The sequence below is a fragment of the Schistocerca piceifrons genome, chromosome 1 (assembly GCF_021461385.2).
Source record: "Schistocerca piceifrons isolate TAMUIC-IGC-003096 chromosome 1, iqSchPice1.1, whole genome shotgun sequence".
NCBI classification, from domain to species: Eukaryota; Metazoa; Arthropoda; class Insecta; order Orthoptera; family Acrididae; genus Schistocerca; species Schistocerca piceifrons.
Window position 1 is genome coordinate 1248478447 of NC_060138.1, and position 20642 is coordinate 1248499088.

Consider the following 20642-nt stretch of genomic DNA (forward strand, 5'->3'; position numbering starts at 1 on the left):
GTTTCTGTACAAATTGTAAATAGCCTTTCGCTCTCTGTATTTTACCCCTGCCACCTTCAGAATTTGAAAGAGTATTCCGGTCAACATTGTCAAAAGCGTTCTCTAGGTCTACAAATGCTAGAAACGTAGGTTTCCCTTTCCTTAGTGTTTCTTCTAAGATAAGTCGCATGGTCAGTATTGCCTCACGTGTTCCAACATTTCTACGAAATCCAAACTAATGTTCCCCGAGGTCAGCTTCTACCAGTTTTTCCATTCGTCTGTAAAGAATTCGGGTTAGTATTTTGCAGCTGTGAGTTATTAAACTGACAGCTCGGTAATTTTCACATCTGTCAACATCTGCTTTCTTCGGGATTGGAATTATTATATTTCTCTTGACGTCTGTGGGTATTTCGCCTGTCTCATACATCTTGCTCACCAGATGGTAGAGTTTTGCCAGGACTGGCTCTCCCAAGGCTGTCAGTAGTTCTAATGGAATGTTGTTTACTCCGGGGGCCTTGTTTCGACTCAGGTCTTTCAGTGCTCTGTCAAACTCTTCACGCAGTATCATATCTCCCATTTCATCTTCATCTACATCCTCTTCAATTTCCATAATATTGTCCTCAAGTACATTGCCCTTGTATAGACCCGCCATATACTCCTTCCACTAATAGGAAGTTGAAATAAATACATACTTACACGGGCAACGTGGATACTCGGCTAATCTCATATAAAACCTATGGAATCTACGAAGCTCTTTATCTGTGTGGCCATACAACGAATCTGACGCCTATACAGTAAAGCCAATAAGGTTTTAGTGACGTTAATACCCTTTGTTCCCAATGTTCCATAAAAATATCAGCTGTTACTGGTGGCAAAAATGAACCCACAGCAACACCATTAAACTGGTCATTTACTTCTCCTTTGTACTTAAACCACCTTAGGTCATACAAATCTGGAGCAACATACTGTCCTATGATCTCCATAGTATCTGCTATTTTATGTTAGTAAATAAATACGTCGATTTTACCCGGTGTGTCACTCGTGGGTATCTCCACCGTGTATGAATTTCTAAAATGTGTTTTGAATGTTTCACAAAAGTATCTGTTTTTCCAACTAGATGTCTCACTTTCCCCGGCAAAGCACGTGCTAAGAAAATTACTTCTACTGGGTAGAGTGAAGATTTTACATTGTTGTGGAAACGTGTATAAGTAAAGGAAAGACAGGCCCTGAACACCTCTCGAATACAGCGCAGATGGTGCTGCTCTCTGTAGCTGAACGTGCGTGTTTTGTTCACAGAGAGACTCGCGTCTCCTCCCACGCAGTGGCCAGTGCGTCAAGACGCGGCCGTAGACGGCGCCCCGGCGGGCAGCGCGGCCGCCGTAGACCGCAGGGGGGTGGGGGTGGGCCTCTCCCCGCCCGGCCCGGCTCCCGCCCCCGCGACAACTGCCGCCCCCGGGCTCTCAGGCGCCTCGCAAGGTACGCCACTCTCACTCCACTTCTGCCCTCTTTCCCGTCGAGGTTTTGTCACTATCACTGTTCACTCTATTTGCATGCCACATGTAACAGATTGGTGCCCAAACGAATTACTTATGTTCCTATAATCCATATTTTTACGATTGTTAATGTCCCAAGTATTATCAGATATGAACCTACCACACGTATTTTCCTTGTACTTTCCATCCTCTAGATAGGACAGTTCGTTGGTGTAATGACCCACTATAGAATAAGGGACTTCAACTATTAAGCGAGCTGATTGTGAGGCACAGTTCTAATCGGCAATATTTTGGAACGTTTTCCTATGTCTCTCGTTTGCCTTACAACCGAAGGAGATGTCTCAGAATAGCTTTGTCAGAACTGGGCCATGGGAACTACAAGGGCTTCACAGAATCCGATCCGTCGGGAAATGGAAACCACAGTGAAAATCACAAATGCTTTGTTCGCTACACCTTCCAAATACTTCTCCACATAGTCGCCACTGCGACTTGGACATTTGTTGTACAGTTGTACTAAACTTCCAATAAGCTCGTCATAAGCTTTCCGCCACTTCTCTATCCTGGTCTGCAGTTCGTCGCCTGTGCCAAAATGTTGTCTTCATAGCCAGCGTTTCATGTGAGCAGAAATGAACATAGGAGGGAGCCAAGTCTGGGCTGTATGATAACCACTTCCGATCGAAAACGCTGCAGGGGCGCTCTCATTGCGCCTGGAGTGTATGGCCAAGAGAATAAGGAAATGCATGACAAGCACGTTATGTGGGGTTGCACAAAATCAGGCGAAATCTCACAGCAGGCACGCTTATTTTGTGGGAGACGCTGTTGTCCTAGGATCTTGCGTGCTCACTGTGTGTTCAGAACTGAAAAGAGGGATGTAACGCGATCGACAGGCACACTGGAGACACTGCCTAACTCATCTATGCAAATTTTCATCAGATTGTAACTGCTGTTTCCATTACGCGACCTATCGGAACTTACTTTCCGAATAGCTCTCGTAATTTTAACATTATAAATGATATGTAGTACTGTACGCTACCGTTGTCATGCCTAGTGTTCTAGTGGTAAAACTTTTGCCGGGAAATAAAACAGTCGCTGAATCACATTCCAGCCGGAGCGGAGAAAATTTTACTGTGCCTTTGATCTAACTTTCATCTCTCGACGATGTGGAGAGTGGGGAACCGTCAGGAACGACACGTGGTTCCACGTGAATTCTACGTTAAACTGTAGATTTCCTTTTTACTGTAGGAAATCTGAGATGGATTGGAGAAACATATGACACCAAAGTGGCGTCCAAGAGAATGACTTGCCATCGCTCATTGAGCTACACGAAATCATCGGCAGTTGTTATAAATATTCATTAATAACTGACTAGTTTCGTTCAGAGACCATTTTCCAAATTTCTAACGGAAATTTCGTGAATAGAGAGTGCCGGTTTATATTGAAATCTAACTTCGGCTGTTAACATATGCTACAACCACGAGTTTCTCTCATTTTTGCTTCGTTTCTACTATGTGAGATTTTTGTTAGAGGATATTTGAGGTTTATTGAGCCACCTTGTACGTGGGCTCGATAACTGGTATGCTTACCTTTTACATCCAGGAGGCAGTATGGCGAGGAAAGAACCCTCGTATCTCTGCTTGAGTGTGAGGATTTGAGAATTGTTTGAGAAATAAACATTGTCATGGAACTTTTCGAACAATTTCAACCGAACCTCGGACGTATATAAATTACTAGTATCCAGATAAATATGTTATTCGTGTGAGGCTCTCCTAGCTCCAGCAGGGGCGCAGGTGGTGAAAAGACGGTGTAACCTTTAAGCAAGAAACCGAAATAAGAGGAGCAATTTGAAACTGACATTGTGTATTTATGGATTATTGTCTGGCATGTTTCGGAAATGAGAGGAAATGGTAAGATGTGAAGCCCAGCTCTGAATTGTCTGAAAGTATTGCTATCACATTTAGTACATGTATGATTTAGTGTATCTAAAAGCACTACTTTCGTACAGACTCGCACTTAGTGTAGCATTTAAAAGGGTATCTAATATTTTTATACATACTGTGCAGTCAACTTCTGGGTTAAATTATTAGCACAATTTGTAACAGATTTTATCATTCGTATACTGAATTTTTGCTATTAAAAACACAACGGAAAAAAATCTCAGCAACAACAAGCTATTAACGTAGAGCAGTCAACTTTTGCGAATGCATTGATCTAGGTAACATTTTTAAGCGATTGACATCGTAAAGTCACAGGTCAATGTAAGCGCGAGAAAAGCTACTGCAATTGTGTAAATCTGGTCAATTAAAATCCGGTTTAAACGCTAGAATGTTCAATGCAAGCATGCAGATAGAGATGCATTATGTTGTACAGGTGCCGGACGTCAATTTGTGGGATGGAGTTTCAATCCTGTCGCACTTGGTCGATCAATACAGGAACGTTTAATGCTGTTTGTTGACGATTCTGGAGTTATCGTCAGATGATGTTCCATATGTGCTGAATTGGAGCTAGGTCTGGCGATCGAGATGTAGACACTGTCTACATCTACGTGATTACTCTCCTATTCCTGTAAATTGCCTGGCGCAGGGTTCAATGAACCACCTTCAAGCTGTCTCGCTACCGTTCCACTCTCGAACGGAGTGAGGGAAAAACGAGCACTTAAATTTTTCTGTGCGAGCTCTGATTTATCTTATTTTATCGTAATGACCATTTCTCCCTATGTAGGTGGGTGCCAACAGAATGTTTTCGCAATCGAAGGAGAGGACTGGTGATTGAAAGAAGATCCCACCGCCACGAAAACCGCTTTTGTTTTAATGATAGCCACTCCAATTCACGTATCATGTCTATGTTACTAACTCCCCTATTTCGCGTTAATGCAAAACGAGCTGCCCTTCTTTGTACTTTCTCGATGGTATCCGTCAGTCCCACCTGATGCGGATCCCACACCGCACAGCAATACTCAAGCATAGTGCCGACAAGCGTGGTGTAAGCATTCACTTTAGTAGACCTGTTGCGCCTTATAAGTGTTCTGCCAATGAATCGCAGTCTTTCGTTTGCTCTACCCACAACATTATCCATGTGATCGTTCCCGTTTAGGTTATTTGTAACTGTAATTGCTAAGTATTTAGCATATTTCTGTGACTTATCACGTAATCGAAATATAGAGGTTTTCTTTTACTTCTCATGTGAATAACTTCACACTTCAGAACGAGATTTTCACTCTGCAGCGGAGTGTGTGCTGATATGAAACTTCCTGGCAGATTAAAACTGTGTCCCGGACCGAGACCCGAACTCGGGAACTTTGGCTTTCGCGGTAGAGCAGTTGCCCGTGAAAAGCAGTGGTCCAGGCACACAGTTTTAATCTGCCAGGAAGTTTCTTAACTTCACACTTTTCTTTATTCAGGGTCAATTGTCACTTTTCGCACCATGCAGATGTCTTACAAAATCATTTTGCAATTGTTTTGGTCATCTGATGACATTAAAAGATGGTAAATGACAGCATCATCTGCAAATAATCTTAGAGGACTACTCAGATTGTCTCCTAAGTTGTTAATATAGATCAGTAACAATAGAAGGCCTATAACACTTCCTTGGGGAACGCCGGATATTACTTCTGTTTTACGCGATGACTTTCCGTCTATTACTACGAACTGTGACCTATCCGACAGGAAATCACGAATCCAGCCGCACAACTGAGGCGATATTACATAGGTACGCAGCTTTGTTAGAAGACGCTTGTGAGTAACTGTGCTGAAAGCTTTCTGGAAGGAACCAACTTGACATCCCCTGTCGATAGCACTCATTGCTCATGAGTATAAAGAGCTATCTGTGTTTCGCAAGAACGATATTTTCTGAATCCGTGATGACTATTTGTCAATAAATCGTTTTCTTGGAGGTACTTCATAATGTTCTCATACAGTATATGTTCCAAAACCCTACTGGAAATCGACGTTAGTGATATAGGCCTGTAATTCAGTGGATTACTCCTATTTCTCTTTTTGGGTGTTGGTGTAACTTGAGCAATTTTCTGGTCTGTAGGTACGGATCCTTCTGTGAGAGAGTGGTTGTATATAACTGCTAAATATGGAACTATTGTATCAGCATACTCTGAGATGAACCTGATTGGTATACAATCTGGACCTGAGGCCTTGCCTTTATTAGGTGATTTATGTCGCTTTGCTTCACCGAGGATATCTACTTCCGTGTTTGTCATCTTGGCAGTTGTTCTTGAGCATGTTGGGTTACAACAGCAGTATGTTGGCGAGCGTTATCCTATTGGAAAACACCCTCTGGAATGCTGTTCATTACGGCGGCACTGCAGGTCGAATTACCAGACTGACGTACAAATTTGCAGTCAGAATGTTCGGCATAACCAAGAGAGTGCTACTTCTGTCATACGAAATCTCACTCCAGACGATAATTCCAGGTGTAGGTCCGCTGTGTCCAGCACGCAGACCGGTTGGTTGCAGATCCTCGAGTGGCCTCCTTCTAACCGACAGACGGCTATCACTGTCGCCGAGGCGGAATCGGCTTTCATCAGAAAGCACAACAGACCTCCACCTAGCCCTCCAAAGAGATTTCGCTTGACACCACTGAAGTCGAAATGGCTGTGGCTTTGGGTCGCTGGAGAGCACGCTACAGGGTTCCTAGCTCGGGCTGTCCTTGAAGTAACCGATTCTCTACAGTGTGTATGTCACTGTAGCGCCAATTGCTGTTACAATTTATGCTGCAGACGCAGTACGATTCACCAGAGCCATACGCCGAAGACGACACTATCCCCCACGTGGCCGTTCGGAGCCAGATCCTTTGCGACCGTTCGTTCTTCTAACTACTGCTGCCAGCAATCATGTACAGTGACTACATTCCTGCCAAATCTTTGTACAGTATCACAGAATGGACATCCAGTTTCTCGTCGCATTATTACTCAACTTCTCTCAAACTCTGTGAGGTGTTGATAATGGCGACTTTCCCCCTTTAAAGGCATTCTTGAATAACGTAGCTAATCAAGTCCAATCTCAAAAGTAACTACAGCTCACGATCGTTACAGTGCGTATTTAAAGCAGAGCCGATCTGCAAACTTACAGTGGCGCTACTAGTGCCATTCTTAAGCAACTGGCGCGAAATTTGAACAGACACCATCTTTCACATGTAAAAATACGCCAACGAACTTCCGTTTATGCCGCACTACTCCTTCTTGGTGTTGCGATCTTTTTTCCCTTAAGTGGAAGTGATGTATTGCATTTGTACACTATGAACAGATTTCATTCCCTTTCTTGTCTAATGTAAGACTGGGATAAATAACAAGGCAACATCTCTTAATATAGTAAGTACAATGAAAGTGACATGCCCATGGCCTTTCGATTTTAATCCTACGAAGATGATCCTTTGATCAGACTTTGGGAGTATCGCAATCCTATAGGATTTCGAAATACCTCCTCTGATATCTTCAACTTTTGTAGTCCTGTCTTCCTCAGTTGCGTGTAATATTACGGTATACTGATAATTTTTACTTATGGACCGTCTGACAGCAGCTGAATAAAACACAATTTTAGTGCCATACGAGTTTCGCCTTTATTTTCTGCAAGATATCATCAGTGGCCTGGAATATGTACATATGTTTGCTATTTAGTTTACATTATGGTCACTGTGCCTACAGATTATAAATAGTTCTGGTGGTTGGTATTTCCTATTAAGTAGTAATGTTTTGAACTGTACTTACAGGTTCCGTGGACGATTTTCTACATATTACGCTCCTGTTGCACTTTTGGTGATGTTCTTCTTCTTATAAATGCCATTTTGCTGTTTTTTCCCGCATTTCACAGCACTATGAATGGAACACTTGTTTCGATGCAATGATTTGGTTTCTATTGCCGACTGTCAGATGTTGTTGCCAAAGATCGAATGTTACTGCCAAACAAAGTAACACAACCCAACAATATATATATATATATATATATATATTTCGAGTTTATATATATCAAAACACACACACAAATGCGTACACGAAGAGATCACAGACACTTCAATAATTAAACTCGAAAGTTTGGCAATAACATTCGATCTTTGGCAAGAACATCTGACAGTCGGCAACAGAAACGAAAACATTGCAACGAAACAAGTTTTCAGTTCATAGTGGCGTCAAATGTGGGGAAAAAAATTGCAAATTGGCTTTTATAAGAAGAAGAACAACACCAAAAATGCAACAGGAGCGTATTATGAAATAAATTGTCCACGCAACCTGTAAATACAGTTCAAAACATTACTAACTAGCAGGAAATACCGCCGGGCGGTGAGGCCGAGCGGTTCTAGGCGCTTCAGTCTGGAACCGCGCGACCGCTACGGTCGCAGGTTCGAATCCTGCCTCGGGCATGGATGTGTGTGATGTCCTTAGGCTAGTTAGGTTTAAGTGGCTCTAAGTTCTAAGGGACTGATGACCTCAGATGTTAAGTCCCATAGTGCTCAGAGCCATTTTTAGGAAATACCAACCACACGAACTGTTTACAACCTGTACGTACAGTGACCAAAATGTAAAGTAAACAGCAAACATATGTACATATTCCAGGCCACTGATGATGCCTTGCAGAAAATAAAGGCGAAACGCGTATGACACTAAAATTGTGTTTTTTCAGTTGCTGTCAGACGGTCCGTAAGTAAAAATTATCAATATACTCTGTCTGAGGCCTATTAAATACTGAGATATTATGAGAAATGATTGCTGCTATCAAGCGCGATTCCTCTTTCCCCTTTTGATTATGCAGCACTGTGGAGAAGAATTGTAAGCTCTGTGATTTATGCCTCGAGTCTGACGAGAAAGGAAACGAGGGTAGGGAGAGTAGTTAATCGCGGGCGTCTCTCGCGCTAGGGAGGGGCTCCGCTAGCGGCACCTCTTTACTCGTTTAGCTTCCAGGTCGCTCTGACCCAGTAAACTCAGTAGGACGAAGAATTATCGCTGACCCTTGGTGGCACTGAAGGAACAATAGCACTCGGAAGCAATTTGTTTGAAAAGAGAATTACTGCTCCACGCGACTTCCGGTTGAGTCCGGTAATATAAATTAAGCTCTTATTCCGGGTAGAGTTGTTTGAAAGGTCACTTGAGACGACACTACCTTCTTAAAGAATTCGGAATGCAGAATTTGCACTTCTGAAGAGAGCTTATCAGGTACCCGTTTCAACTCGCCAGCAATGTACGATTCCGGATCAGTCTTCGAATAGCACAAGTGTATGTTTCTAGTGAGGCTTTCTTTACTACACTGAATCCATTTTATACAGTATAACAGCTTGCTGATACGTAGCAAGAATGCACTAAGGATCCGCCCTATCACCGCTCCTATCTTTCTATTCACTATCACGGCTCAGTCACCTACAGGAACATCTTCTTTCGTCCATAATTTGTTGTATAACGCCATGAGGTGATTTATTTTTTTTTGGGTTCTTTTATTGATATTAATTATATACGCTAATGATTACGCAGCAAAAAGAGCTCATCTTCAGGGCCATGGTACGAAACTTAAATCAGTCAAAGACTTCTGTCACAAATACACTACTCGCCATTACAATTGCTACACCAAGAAGAAATGCAGATGATAAACCGGTATTCATTGGACAAATATACTAGAACTGACATGTGATTACATTTTTCACGCAATTTGGGTGCATAGATCCTGATAAATCAGTACCGAGAACAACCACCTCTGGCCGTAATAACGGCCATGATACGCCTGGGCGTTGAGTCAAACAGAGCTTAGATGGCGTCTACAGGTACAGCTGCCCATGCAGTTTCAACACGATACCTCAGTTCATCAAGAGTAGTGACTGGCGTATTGTGACGAGCCACTTGCTCGGCCACCATTGACCAGACGTTTTCAGTTGGTGAGAGATCTGGAGAATGTGCTGGCCAGGGCAGCAGTCGAACACTTTCTGTATCCAGAAAGGCCCGTACAGGACCTGCAACATGCGGTCGTGCATTATCCTGCTGAAATGTACGGTTTCGCATGGATCGAATGAAGGGTAGAGCCACGGGTCGTAACACATCTGAAATGTAACGTCCACTGTTCAAAGTGCCGTCAATGCGAACAAGAGGTGACGGAGACGTGTAATTAATGGCACACCATACCATCCGGCCGGGTGATACGCCAGTATGGCGGTAACGAATACATGCTTCCAATGTGCGTTAACCGCGATGTCGCCAAACACGGATGCGACCATTATGATGCTGCAAACAGAACCTGGATTCATCCGAAAAAGTGACGTTTTGCCATTCATGCACCCAGGTTCGTCTTTGAGTACACCATCGCAATTGCTCCTGTCTGTGATGCAGCATCAAGGGTAACCGCAGCCATGGTCTCCGAGCTGATAGTGCCTGCTGCTGCAAACGTCGGCGAATGTTCGTGCAGATGGTTGTTGTCTTGCAAACGTCCCCATCTGTTGACTCAAGGGTCGAGACGTGGCTGCACGATCCGTTACAGCCATGCGGATAAAATACCTGTCATCTCGACTGCTAGTGATACGAGGCCGTTGGGATCCATCAGGGCATTCCGTATTACCCTCCTGAATCCACGGATTCCATACTCTGCTGACTGTCACTGGATCTCGACCAACGCGAGCAGCAGTTTCGCGATACGATAAACCGTAATCGGGATAGGCTACAATCCGACCTTTAGCAAAGTTGGAAATGTGATGGTATGCATTTCTCTTCCTTACATGAGGCATCACAACGTTTCACCAGGCAACGCCGGTCAACCGCTGTTTGTGTATGAGAAATCGGTTGAAAACATTCCTCATCTCAGCACGTTGTATGTGTCGCCACCGGTGCTAACCTTCTGTGAATGCTCTGAAAAGCTAATCATTTGCATATCACAGCATCTTCTTTCCGTCGGTTAAATTTCGCGTCTGTAGCACGTCATCTTCGTGGTGTAGCAGTTTTAATGGCCAGTAGTGTACCTGTTGTAACCCCTGAGCACGTCCTATACCACAGCTGTATCACGTTTCGGAGGGAGTCCATCGTCAGAACTTCTGCCAAAAGAAACAGAGTTGCCATTAATGTACAAACACAATGCACATATACGTATGGCCAGTAAAATTTCTTCTGACGTTGTAACGCAATATCTAAACTTCTTTGTGCGATACCTAATTCTCCAGGTACGAATTAGGTTACTTAGTGATTTAGAATTTTTTGCCCCTAATTAAGGTATTACTAGTTTTTGCGGCTAATAATTGTATTACGAGATTTTGCGGCTAATAATGGTGTTATGATACGAATTAATTTCACTCGCGATCTTATATATATTATGCGGGTGGACACACTGCCGTTTGGCGAAAAAACTACGATCGTATCGAGTGTATAAGGTAATTTCCGGAGTAGCCCATGGAAGTGTTAATGTTTACAATGTATATAAATGATTTACCAGAAAGTGTCGCATGTTCTATAAGACTGTTCACAGATGAAGTTGTTGATCATAACAGAGTATCAATGCCGGAAGACAGTATCTTCAGAGCAGTGATGAGTGGTGTAGGCCCTCGCAATTGAACCAGGACGTAAATAAATGTAACATATTTCCCACGCGCAAGAAAGCCACTACTGCACAACTACACTGTTGAAGACAAATTGCTGGAAACAGTAGCTATAGTAAAAACATTTGCGACTAACGTTTTAGAGCGACCTTCAGCAGAAAGATCACATAAGAAAAATAGCAGGAAAATCAGATGGTAGACTGAGATTTACAGGAAGAATCTTAAGGAAATGTAACTAATCCACGAAGGGAGTGAATAAAGCGCTTGTTCGATGGACTCTTAAATACTGTTCTCCATTACGGCATTCATGCCAAGTAGGCCTGTTAGAAGAGAAGAGAGAAAATAAGTTTTAGAACGGCAAGTTTCCTTACAGGATCGTTTATTCGACGCTAGAACGTTATTGAGCTGTTCGACAAACTCCAGTGGGAAATGTCATAAGAGACGTGTTTTGCATCACGGAGTGGTTCATCATTGAAATTTCGAAATAACATATTACTTCCATCCGCATACATGTTGTGTAGTGTCTACTAGGAGAAAATCTGAGAAATTAGGAACAGTGTAGGCGCTTACCGACAATCACACTTCACACGCGCCATTCGCGAGTGGAACAGGGTACGGGGTATCAGTTAGTGTACCAGAAATACCCTCCGCCACACACCATGAAGTTGATTGCGTAGTATGATGTACATGTAGAGATAGCGGCTAGACAGTAAATGTGGCTCAGTTTAGGTAATGTCCATAATTTTGCTTTTTGTAATTGCAAGAAATTCAGATGTTAATAGGTTTCACCAATTCGACGTTTTTCGTCGTAAAGCAGAAAGGGGCACTTTGTGCAAAATTTTAACGGTCCCTCGCGTATGAATACACCCGAGAGGCGTCATAGGAGAGGTTATAGGCGTTACAAGAAGTCATTGTCTGGTAACCTAAAGCTATTAGGCAGTCTGCTCAAAATTGTGTAGATGAGCACAGTTATGGTGAATATGAAAAGCAGTGCCCTCTGCGCAGTTGGCCATTTTCCTTGCAAACCGAAGTTTTCAATAACTCACACTGCTTGAGCTCTATTCAGTGGAACTCGAGTTCTTCTGGTGTCAACACGCTCCTCCGTGGTTGGTGCAGTGTCTGAAGACCACATGGTCCTACATTTTAGACAGCTAAAACGAGTCCACAAGAACCTGAAAGTCGATGAAAGATTCACAGATGGTCAGAGAAACAGTTAATGATCTTAGTATGAAAGCTTTCACGACCGGATGACATATCTTCTGGTAAACCTTCCGGGATGTAAGGTCGTGGTCCATGAAACTCTTCGCCGGCTGCGGTGGTCTAGCGGTTCAGGCGCTCAGTCCGGGACCGCGCGACTACTACGGTCGCAGGTTCGAATCCTGCCTCGGGCATGGATGTGTGTGATGTCCTTAGGTTAGTTAGGTTTAAGTAGTTCTAAGTTCTAGGGGACTGATGACCACAGACGTTAAGTCCCATAGTGCTCAGAGCCATTTGAACCATTTGAGCCATGAAACTCTTCAGCTCCTAACGTTTCGTCCAGAGCTGCGCTGGACATATTCAGAGGGGTGTTTCTCCTCCGGTGAGTCTTGCCGACTGACGGGTCGGACGTCTGAGAGCGACTTATATATCGTAGAAAGTGGGCGTGACCAGAGTTACACGTGATATGCAGAGATAATCTTTGTCAGAGGTAAAACATAACAATCGATCGTAATCTCGTCACGGATAAAACTGTCTAGCACTTCTGTAGTGCTACTGTCCAAATATCACTAAGTTTCATGGCCTCTTCTTTCCGATTAAAATTATCCCTATGTTTATATATTTCAATTGCTTATCTACGATGACGAACTATTACCCACGGCTTTGTAGACAAGCAATTGAAATATATAAACATAGGGATAATTTTAATCGGAAAGAAGAGACTATGAAACTTAGTGATATTTGGACAGTAGCACTACAGAATTGCTAGACAGTTTTATCCGTGACGAGATTACGATCGATTGTTACGTTTTATCTCTGACAAAGATTATCTCTGCATATCACGTGTAACTCTGGTCACGCCCACTTTCTACGATATATAAGTCGCTCTCAGGCGTCCGACCCGTCAATCTGCAAGACTCACCGGAGGAGAAACACCCCTCTGAAGATGTCCAGCACAGCTCTGGGCGAAACGTTAGGAGCTGAAGAGTTTCATGGGCCACGACCTTACATCCCGGAAAGTTAATGATCTTATTGCCGACCAGGTGTTATGTTCAGAAAAATCACAATTACGAACACAACTCGTAATATACATCGCATCCAGATCAGCGACGCAGCCTCTGAGCAAATCTGCCACAATCTGTTATCATTTCCATCATTATACAGAATCTCTCTTGCTCGACCTCAGTTACGTTCCTCATTTTGTACTCGCACTCTAATTGTATGTATGGTTTGTCTCGACTGACCGAACGTTGTCTCCCTTTATAGTACCCACCCACTTTTGCCAATTATTTCAGTGCCTTCTTACCTTGTCTAATAGTGTGACCTTCATTATTAATTTTTTGTGGTTCTTTTAGCAGAATATTCATAGTTAATTGTGTCGGTAGCCGACTTTTATATAAGTAGAGTTGTGCTACCCTCAATCATCTTCAATATCTCATGAAGCCTGATTTATTCTTGTATGACTGCTAATAGCCGGTCGAATAGTAGGACATGAATTCGATGCTTTAGACACTGTCAGGGCAGGTAGCGGGGTAGTGGGTGTTCGTACACAAGGTACCAACTCGGAACGCGGTTTCACCTTTTCACACTAGCTCATGTGAACTTGTGCGATAATACGATTTCAGACCACACAATAATGACGTTTTACATCACCGTTTAGTTTCAAATGCGTCTTGTTATACCGGATAACACTCCTTGCTATCCGCCACCGATAGCTGAGTGGTCAGCGCGACAGAATGTCAGTCGTAAGTGCCCGGATTCGATTCTCGGCTGGGTCGAAGATTTTCTCTGCTCAGGGACTGGGTGTTGTGTTGTTCTAATCATAATTATTTCATCTCCATCGACGCACAAGTCACCGAAGTGGCGTCAAATCGAAAGACTTGCACCCGGCGAACGGTCTACCCGATGGGAGGCCAAAATCACATGACACTTACATTTACCTTCCTTGCTAATTCGCCATTCTCGAGGACCATGCTTTCAAAACTAATTTCAGTTCATAACCCTTCAGAGTCATCCTGGCCATCTAACAACTTAAAGTATTCCCGTACACTCCACATTACTATGTAAACTGCAATACAAAACTGAGGCCCTCGTCTTTCCTTGCATACGTTATGACCATTACCGCTGATTTCAATTTTTTCCTAAAATTCGCTTGGGTATTGCCGAACTAACTCCTCCGTGTTTTCGTATTTGCAGTACCTCTGCAGTACGACCGTTAGTTGCTCACAAGCAAAACTCAGTTGAGCCCACTTTCACGCATTTTCTTCCACTCTCATCATGTAGGGAAGGGAGATGTCTCTTAAATGGATCGTAATGAAATGTGATGCAGAAACGGAAGAAACAATATAAGAAACATTTGGTCACTCCGTATTTCGATCTGGAATTATTGCCGTCGAGAATTGATAGAGCAAGCAGAGAATTAAGAAGTGTCCACGTTTCGTTACAGATTCCATTAGCACTTGCGAACGCGTTACAAGTATGCCCAGATAAATTCACTAGAAGGCGGTACAGAAGAGATGTTATGAGCCACGGGGTGATTAATTACTTTAATTCCGGCAGAGTACATTCTTAAAAGAGTCAATCAATACATCACTTCTTCCTACACGTTTCTTACGAAAAGACCGTGAACGTCTCCTTCATCAGGTAGAATAGCTTCCGTGGAATTTGGAAAGCAGGAGAGAAGTTCTGACAGAACTGATTGAAGCTACCCACATTGACAGATTATCAGATATTATTGCAATGACAACAAAATAGCCGCATTCACAAACAGCTTGACTGTATGAGTCGATTTTTCATTATGAGGTTGCACTTCTCTAGCATGAATTCATACACCGTTTGCGTTGGGAAGGGTGTCATTTAGCAGTTGTACCCTTTCTTGAGGTGAAGTAGCCGCCAGCTGTTGTCTCCCGGATACTGGCGAGCTGGTCCTACTCATGTTCCATCGGTGACAGATATGGAGATGTTGGTGGCCACAAGAGTAACTCAACATAACGCAGAAAGTTCATGGAGAGACATGCCATGGGTGGAAGACATTGTCCTGTCCTGAGACCGGCAACATGATACCGTCACATGAGAGGTTACACATCAGGATGTACGATGTCCTTGACGTATCGCTGTGTCCTCATATTTCGCTCAATCACTATCAACTGCGACCTGATGTCTGTCTTACACTCCCTAGAGTGTAACGCTAAGTGTAACACCGCTAAGTCTTTCCAAAGCATTCAAAGAATGGGGCATCTCTCCAGTTCGCCACCACACCGTACTCGGCCACTACCTGCTGCTACTCTCTGATCAAAGATGCAGGGTGACACAGACTGATGCAAACGGTCGTTTACTTGCTGTCGGATGGCAGCATGACAATGTTATGATTTATGTGGTACACAATACGGTAATCCTCTCTTTGTGATGGCCTGACGTTGCCGACTGGAAACTCGACGACGAGCGTTTGTGCCCTCACGTTTCGATGCAGTCCAACATCGGACCACTATCACATCCGAATATCTGACAAATCTGGATACAACGTGATTCTACCAGCTGACCATACGGAGACCCAAGAAGAGACCACTTTTAAACTCTGTCAGCTACTGGTAAGTCTGACTCAACCTTGTAAGCAGCATCTTCGTGTCCTTCACAGTGCTCATTCAACATCTAACGCTGTTCACGGCCCTTATGTACAGTACCAGGCCCAGTAACGACAATAAACACGAACCAGGCAATGCACTTTGATGGCGACTTTACCTGTCACAGAGAACTGCCACTCTAACCATTTACGTAACTGTCTATGGTGTGGACAAGTACAAAGTTCTATTGAAACCCGATCATGTCTTCACTGTGCTTCAGTTCCTTGGCACGCAGTGTAGTTCTTTCGCTTTCTGTTTTCTTGTTATTGTTTTTTGTGACTCTGAATTGCGAGTTTTGATTTATTTAATGCAATGAGACTCAGAGTTTTAATATGAAAACTGTTCTAAAAGTGAAGATCGTTCCGCGAAAAATGGAGAGATACGTATGAGGAAGTCCAGGGGACGAGGAAGAATACAAACGGCTCACGAAACAGACTGGAATACAAAACGTAGTCACGATCATAACGATTATGAATCTGTACTCTATAGGAATCAGCATGGGTTTCGAAAAAGACGATCGTGTGAAACCCAGCTCGGGCTATTCGTCCACCAGAGGGCTATAGACGCTGGTTCCCAGGTAGATTACGTATTTCTTGACTTCCGCAAGGCGTTTGATACAGTTCCCCACAGTCGTTTAATGAACAAAGTAAGAGCATATGAACCATCAGACCAGTTGTGTGATTGGATTGAAGAGTTCCTAGATAACAGAACGCAGCATTTCATTCTCAATGGAGAGAAGTCATCAGAATTAAGAGTAATTTCAAGTGTGCCGCAGGGGAGTGTCGTAGGACCGTTGCTATTCAAAATATATATAAATCACCTTGTGGATGACATCGGAAGTTCCCTGAGGCCTTTTGCGGGTGATGCTGTAGTATATCGAGAGGTTGTAACAATGGGAAATTGTACTGAAATGCAGGAGGATCTGCAACGAATTGACGCATGGTGCAGGGAACGGCAATTGAATCTCAATGTAGACAAGTTTAATTTGCTGCGAATAGAAGGGAGAACCGATAGAGGTACTCAAGGTACCCCCCGCCACACAACGTCACATGGCTTGCGATGTACGGATGTAGATGTAGAAGTTGTGGTGAACGTGACAATTATCGAGGAGAATGGCTGGTAATCGATCAAGTGAAGTTTTCAGCTGTATTCCACGTTAAACGGAGACGTAACGGATGGTGTGACTATGGCATTAGAAAACGTTCAGGAGCAGAAAATATATCACTGAAGACTGAAATCTCATGAAAAATCGAGAGCAACAATGGATGTCAAATGGCTGATAAATGTATGATCCTGAAGTAATAGGTAGTTCCCAGATGGTGGGTTAAGAGCCGCATTTAGAGTAATCATCGAAACCCAGTTCCCTCAGCAGCTATATGAACATAAATTATAACAAATTATAACAAAGTGACGAAACTCTAGAGTTATGAAAGCTAAACAGTATGTAATGTCGCGATACATTCAGCTACTTGTTGTTTATTTTTAATACTCCACATTTGGAACGCTAAATTTACGGTAGGTCTACGTGTGTAAGTATGCAGTCGTAAAATGATAATTTCAGATGGTTTCTGTACAGTCGGTGTCGACCTTCATCTGCGAAAGATTACAGAGAGGGAAATTGTGAAATTACGTGGACGTGGTTCATCGTGGATTATGGGAACTTTTGCTTACCTGCTACATTTTTAAAGCACCAAGAAAGTGACCAACATGTTAAAAGATGTAATAGAGAGAAATGGTACATTTGCGTACGCTTGTATTCAGTAATGGGCACCAGGAAACAGAGACGACAATTCAATAGCCAATATGCATATCTCTGGATAGGAGACATAAAAGCTCCTCACGTCATCAAGTCGAAGGAATTTACTTGTAATTAATTCAGTAGCTAGAGTTTCAAATGCTCCGGCGTGACAGAGTGCAAGATTATTATAACAATTTGTGCGATGTCGGAGATGCTGTCATGCCGTGGTAGACTTACCTAGGTACGGATGACGTTTAGTACACGATGCATTGTGGAGTTGCGGCAGTCTCACTATAAAAGGATGGTGCTTTGTAATGGCCACATGTCTGCTGGCCGCTGGACTAAAGCCCTGACGGGCCCCACAGATAGGAGTATCCTCGCGGAAGTGTCGTTATCTCAGACGTGTCTCCAGGCTTCGTGTACCTGTATTTAACGCAGCTCTCTGCCGTCGACACACCGTCACGTGAAATACTCTGCTGTTCGTTGCACGTAGACCAATATACGAGTATCGCCAGAATGTCATTTGTGATCCGCACATACTCTGTGTCACTGCCGACATCTAAGTACGAAATGGAGTGATGACTCACATCTGCATCGAGCAATTACACGACTTTAATCGCTAAAAAGTAACCTTTGTAATAGTGGTTCAAACGTCGTCTTCAAATAATGTAATGTGTTAAATATTTCACAGGAAGTAAGAAATACTATGTGGTTCAACACACTGCAGTTTTACAAGCGTCGTCAGTGTTTATAACGACGTCTGTCTTACAAGTACATTCATTGTTGAATGCGGATGCGCTCTCCAAAATATGTTGCAATAAATTAAAACGTCATGCATGATGATGAACTTTCACTTCATGAACAGCAAAAATTTTGTACGGACAAAGCTCTTTCTCCTTTCATTATTTTCTGGGGAGTGCCAGCCAGTGAGAAAAAGTTTGGAGAAGATTTGAAATTATTTTTAACATTGGTTGGAGTTTGGTAAATGCGTTGTTTCTCAAATACGGGGTGAATACATTCTGGGTAATTTGCGCAGACTGAGTTACTTTGCCTCAAGACATAAACACAACCTATATAAACACAACAACGAAATGTTTTCATCACCCCGGCTCCCAGAACTCCCGAAGATAGACGTTTACAGTAGATATTGTATCACAGACACAGTCCCTCTGACTAATCAGAGATGTCACTAAAACCGCCAAAACACGTAAACAACCATACATCAGCAGCGCCTATTAGACGGAGGGGGTCCGACAGCCGATCCGTTCCAGTAATTCCACCAAGAAGTACATACACGGCTCGTGTTGTCTGTGGTTGAACCATGCCTTTCTTTTTTTTTTTTGTCATCAGTCTACTGACTGGTTTGATGCGGCCCGCCACGAATTCCTTTCCTGTGCTAACCTCTTCATCTCAGAGTAGCACTTGCAACCTACGTCCTCAATTATTTGCTTGACGTATTCCAATCTCTGTCTTCCTCTACAGTTTTTGCCCTCTACAGCTCCCTCTAGTACCATGGAAGTCATTCCTTCATGTCTTAGCAGATGTCCTATCATCCTGTCCCTTCTCCTTATCAGTGTTTTTCACATATTCCTTCCCTCTCCGATTCTGCGTAGAACCTCCTCATTCCTTACCTTATCAGTCCACCTAATTTTCAACATTCGTCTATAGCACCACATCTCAAATGCTTCAATTCTCTTCTGTTACGGTTTTCCCACCGTCCATGTTTCACTACCATACAATGCTGTACTCCAGACGTACATCCTCAGAAATTTCTTCCTCAAATTAAGGGCGGTATTTGATATTAGTAGACTTCTCTTGGCCAGAAATGCCTTTTTTGCCATAGCGAGTCTGCTTTTGATGTCCGCCTTGATCCTTCCGTCATTGGTTATTTTCCTGCCTAGGTAGCAGAATTCCTTAACTTCATTGACTTCGTGACCATCAATCCTGATGTTAAGTTTCTCGCTGTTCTCATTTCTACTACTTCTCATTACCTTCGTCTTTCTCCGATTTACTCTCAAACCATAGTGTGTACTCATTAGACTGTTCATTCCGTTCAGCAGATCGTTTAATTCTTCGTCACTTTCACTCAGGATAGCAATGTCATCAGCGAATCGTATCATTGATATCCTTTCACCTTGTATTTTAATTCCACTCCGGAACCTTTCTTTTATTTCCATCATTGCTTCCTCAATGTACAGATAGAAGAGTAGGGGGGAAAGGCTACAGCCTTGTCTTACACCCTTCTTAATACGAGCACTTCGTTCTTGGTCGTCCACTCTTATTACTCCCTCTTGGTTTTTGTACATATTGTTTATGACCCGTCTCTCCCTACAGCTTACCCCTACTTTTTTCAGAATCTCGAACAGCTTGCACCATTTTATATTGTCGAACGGTTTTTCCAGGTCGACAAATCCTATGAAAGTGTCTTGATTTTTCATTAGCCTTGCTTCAATTATTAGCCGTAACGCCGCCCGAAGTGGCCGCGCGGTTCTAGGCGCTACAGTCTGGAACCGCGCGACTGCTACGGTCGCAGGTTGGAATCCTGCCTCGGGCGTGGATGTGTGTGATGTCCTTAGGTTAGTTAGGTTTAAGTAGTTCTAAGATCTAGGGGACTTATGACCTCATCCGTTGAGTACCATAGTGCTCAGAGCCATTTCTTTTTAGTCGTAACGTCACAATTGCCTCTCTCGTCCCTTTACTTTTCCTAAAGCCAAACTGATCGTCACCTAGCGCATTCTCAATTTTCTTTTCCATTCTTCTGTATATTATTCTTGTAAGCAGCTTCGATGCATGAGCTGTTAAGTTGATTGTGCGATAATTCTCGCACTTGTCAGCTCTTGCCGCTTTCGGAATTGTGTGGATGATGCTTTTCCGAAAGTCAGATGGTAGATCGCCAGACTCATATATTCTACACACCAACGTGAATACTCGTTTTGTTGCCACTTCCCCCAATGATTTTAGAAATTCTGTTGGAATGTTATCTATCCCTTCTGCCTTATTTGACCGTAAGTCCTCCAAAGCTCTTTTGAATTCTGATTCTAATACTGGATCCCCTATCTCTTCTAAATCGACTCCTGTTTCTTCTTCTATCACATCATACAAATCTTCACC

General features: G+C 43.1%; 1 protein-coding gene across 2 annotated transcripts in view; it reads left to right on the plus strand.

Moving 5' to 3' along the window:
• The window catches only part of LOC124803267 (lachesin-like), a 299773-nt gene that overhangs the window by 264240 nt on the left and 14891 nt on the right, over window positions 1-20642 (plus strand). Inside the window, exon 7 of one of the 2 annotated variants that reach the window (XM_047264454.1) lies at window positions 1276-1455. The exons of the other annotated variant lie outside the window; for it this stretch is intronic. Coding sequence (XP_047120410.1) covers window positions 1276-1455 — 180 coding nt within the window. The remainder of the gene's footprint in view (window positions 1-1275; window positions 1456-20642) is intronic. 2 annotated transcript variants of the gene reach the window in all.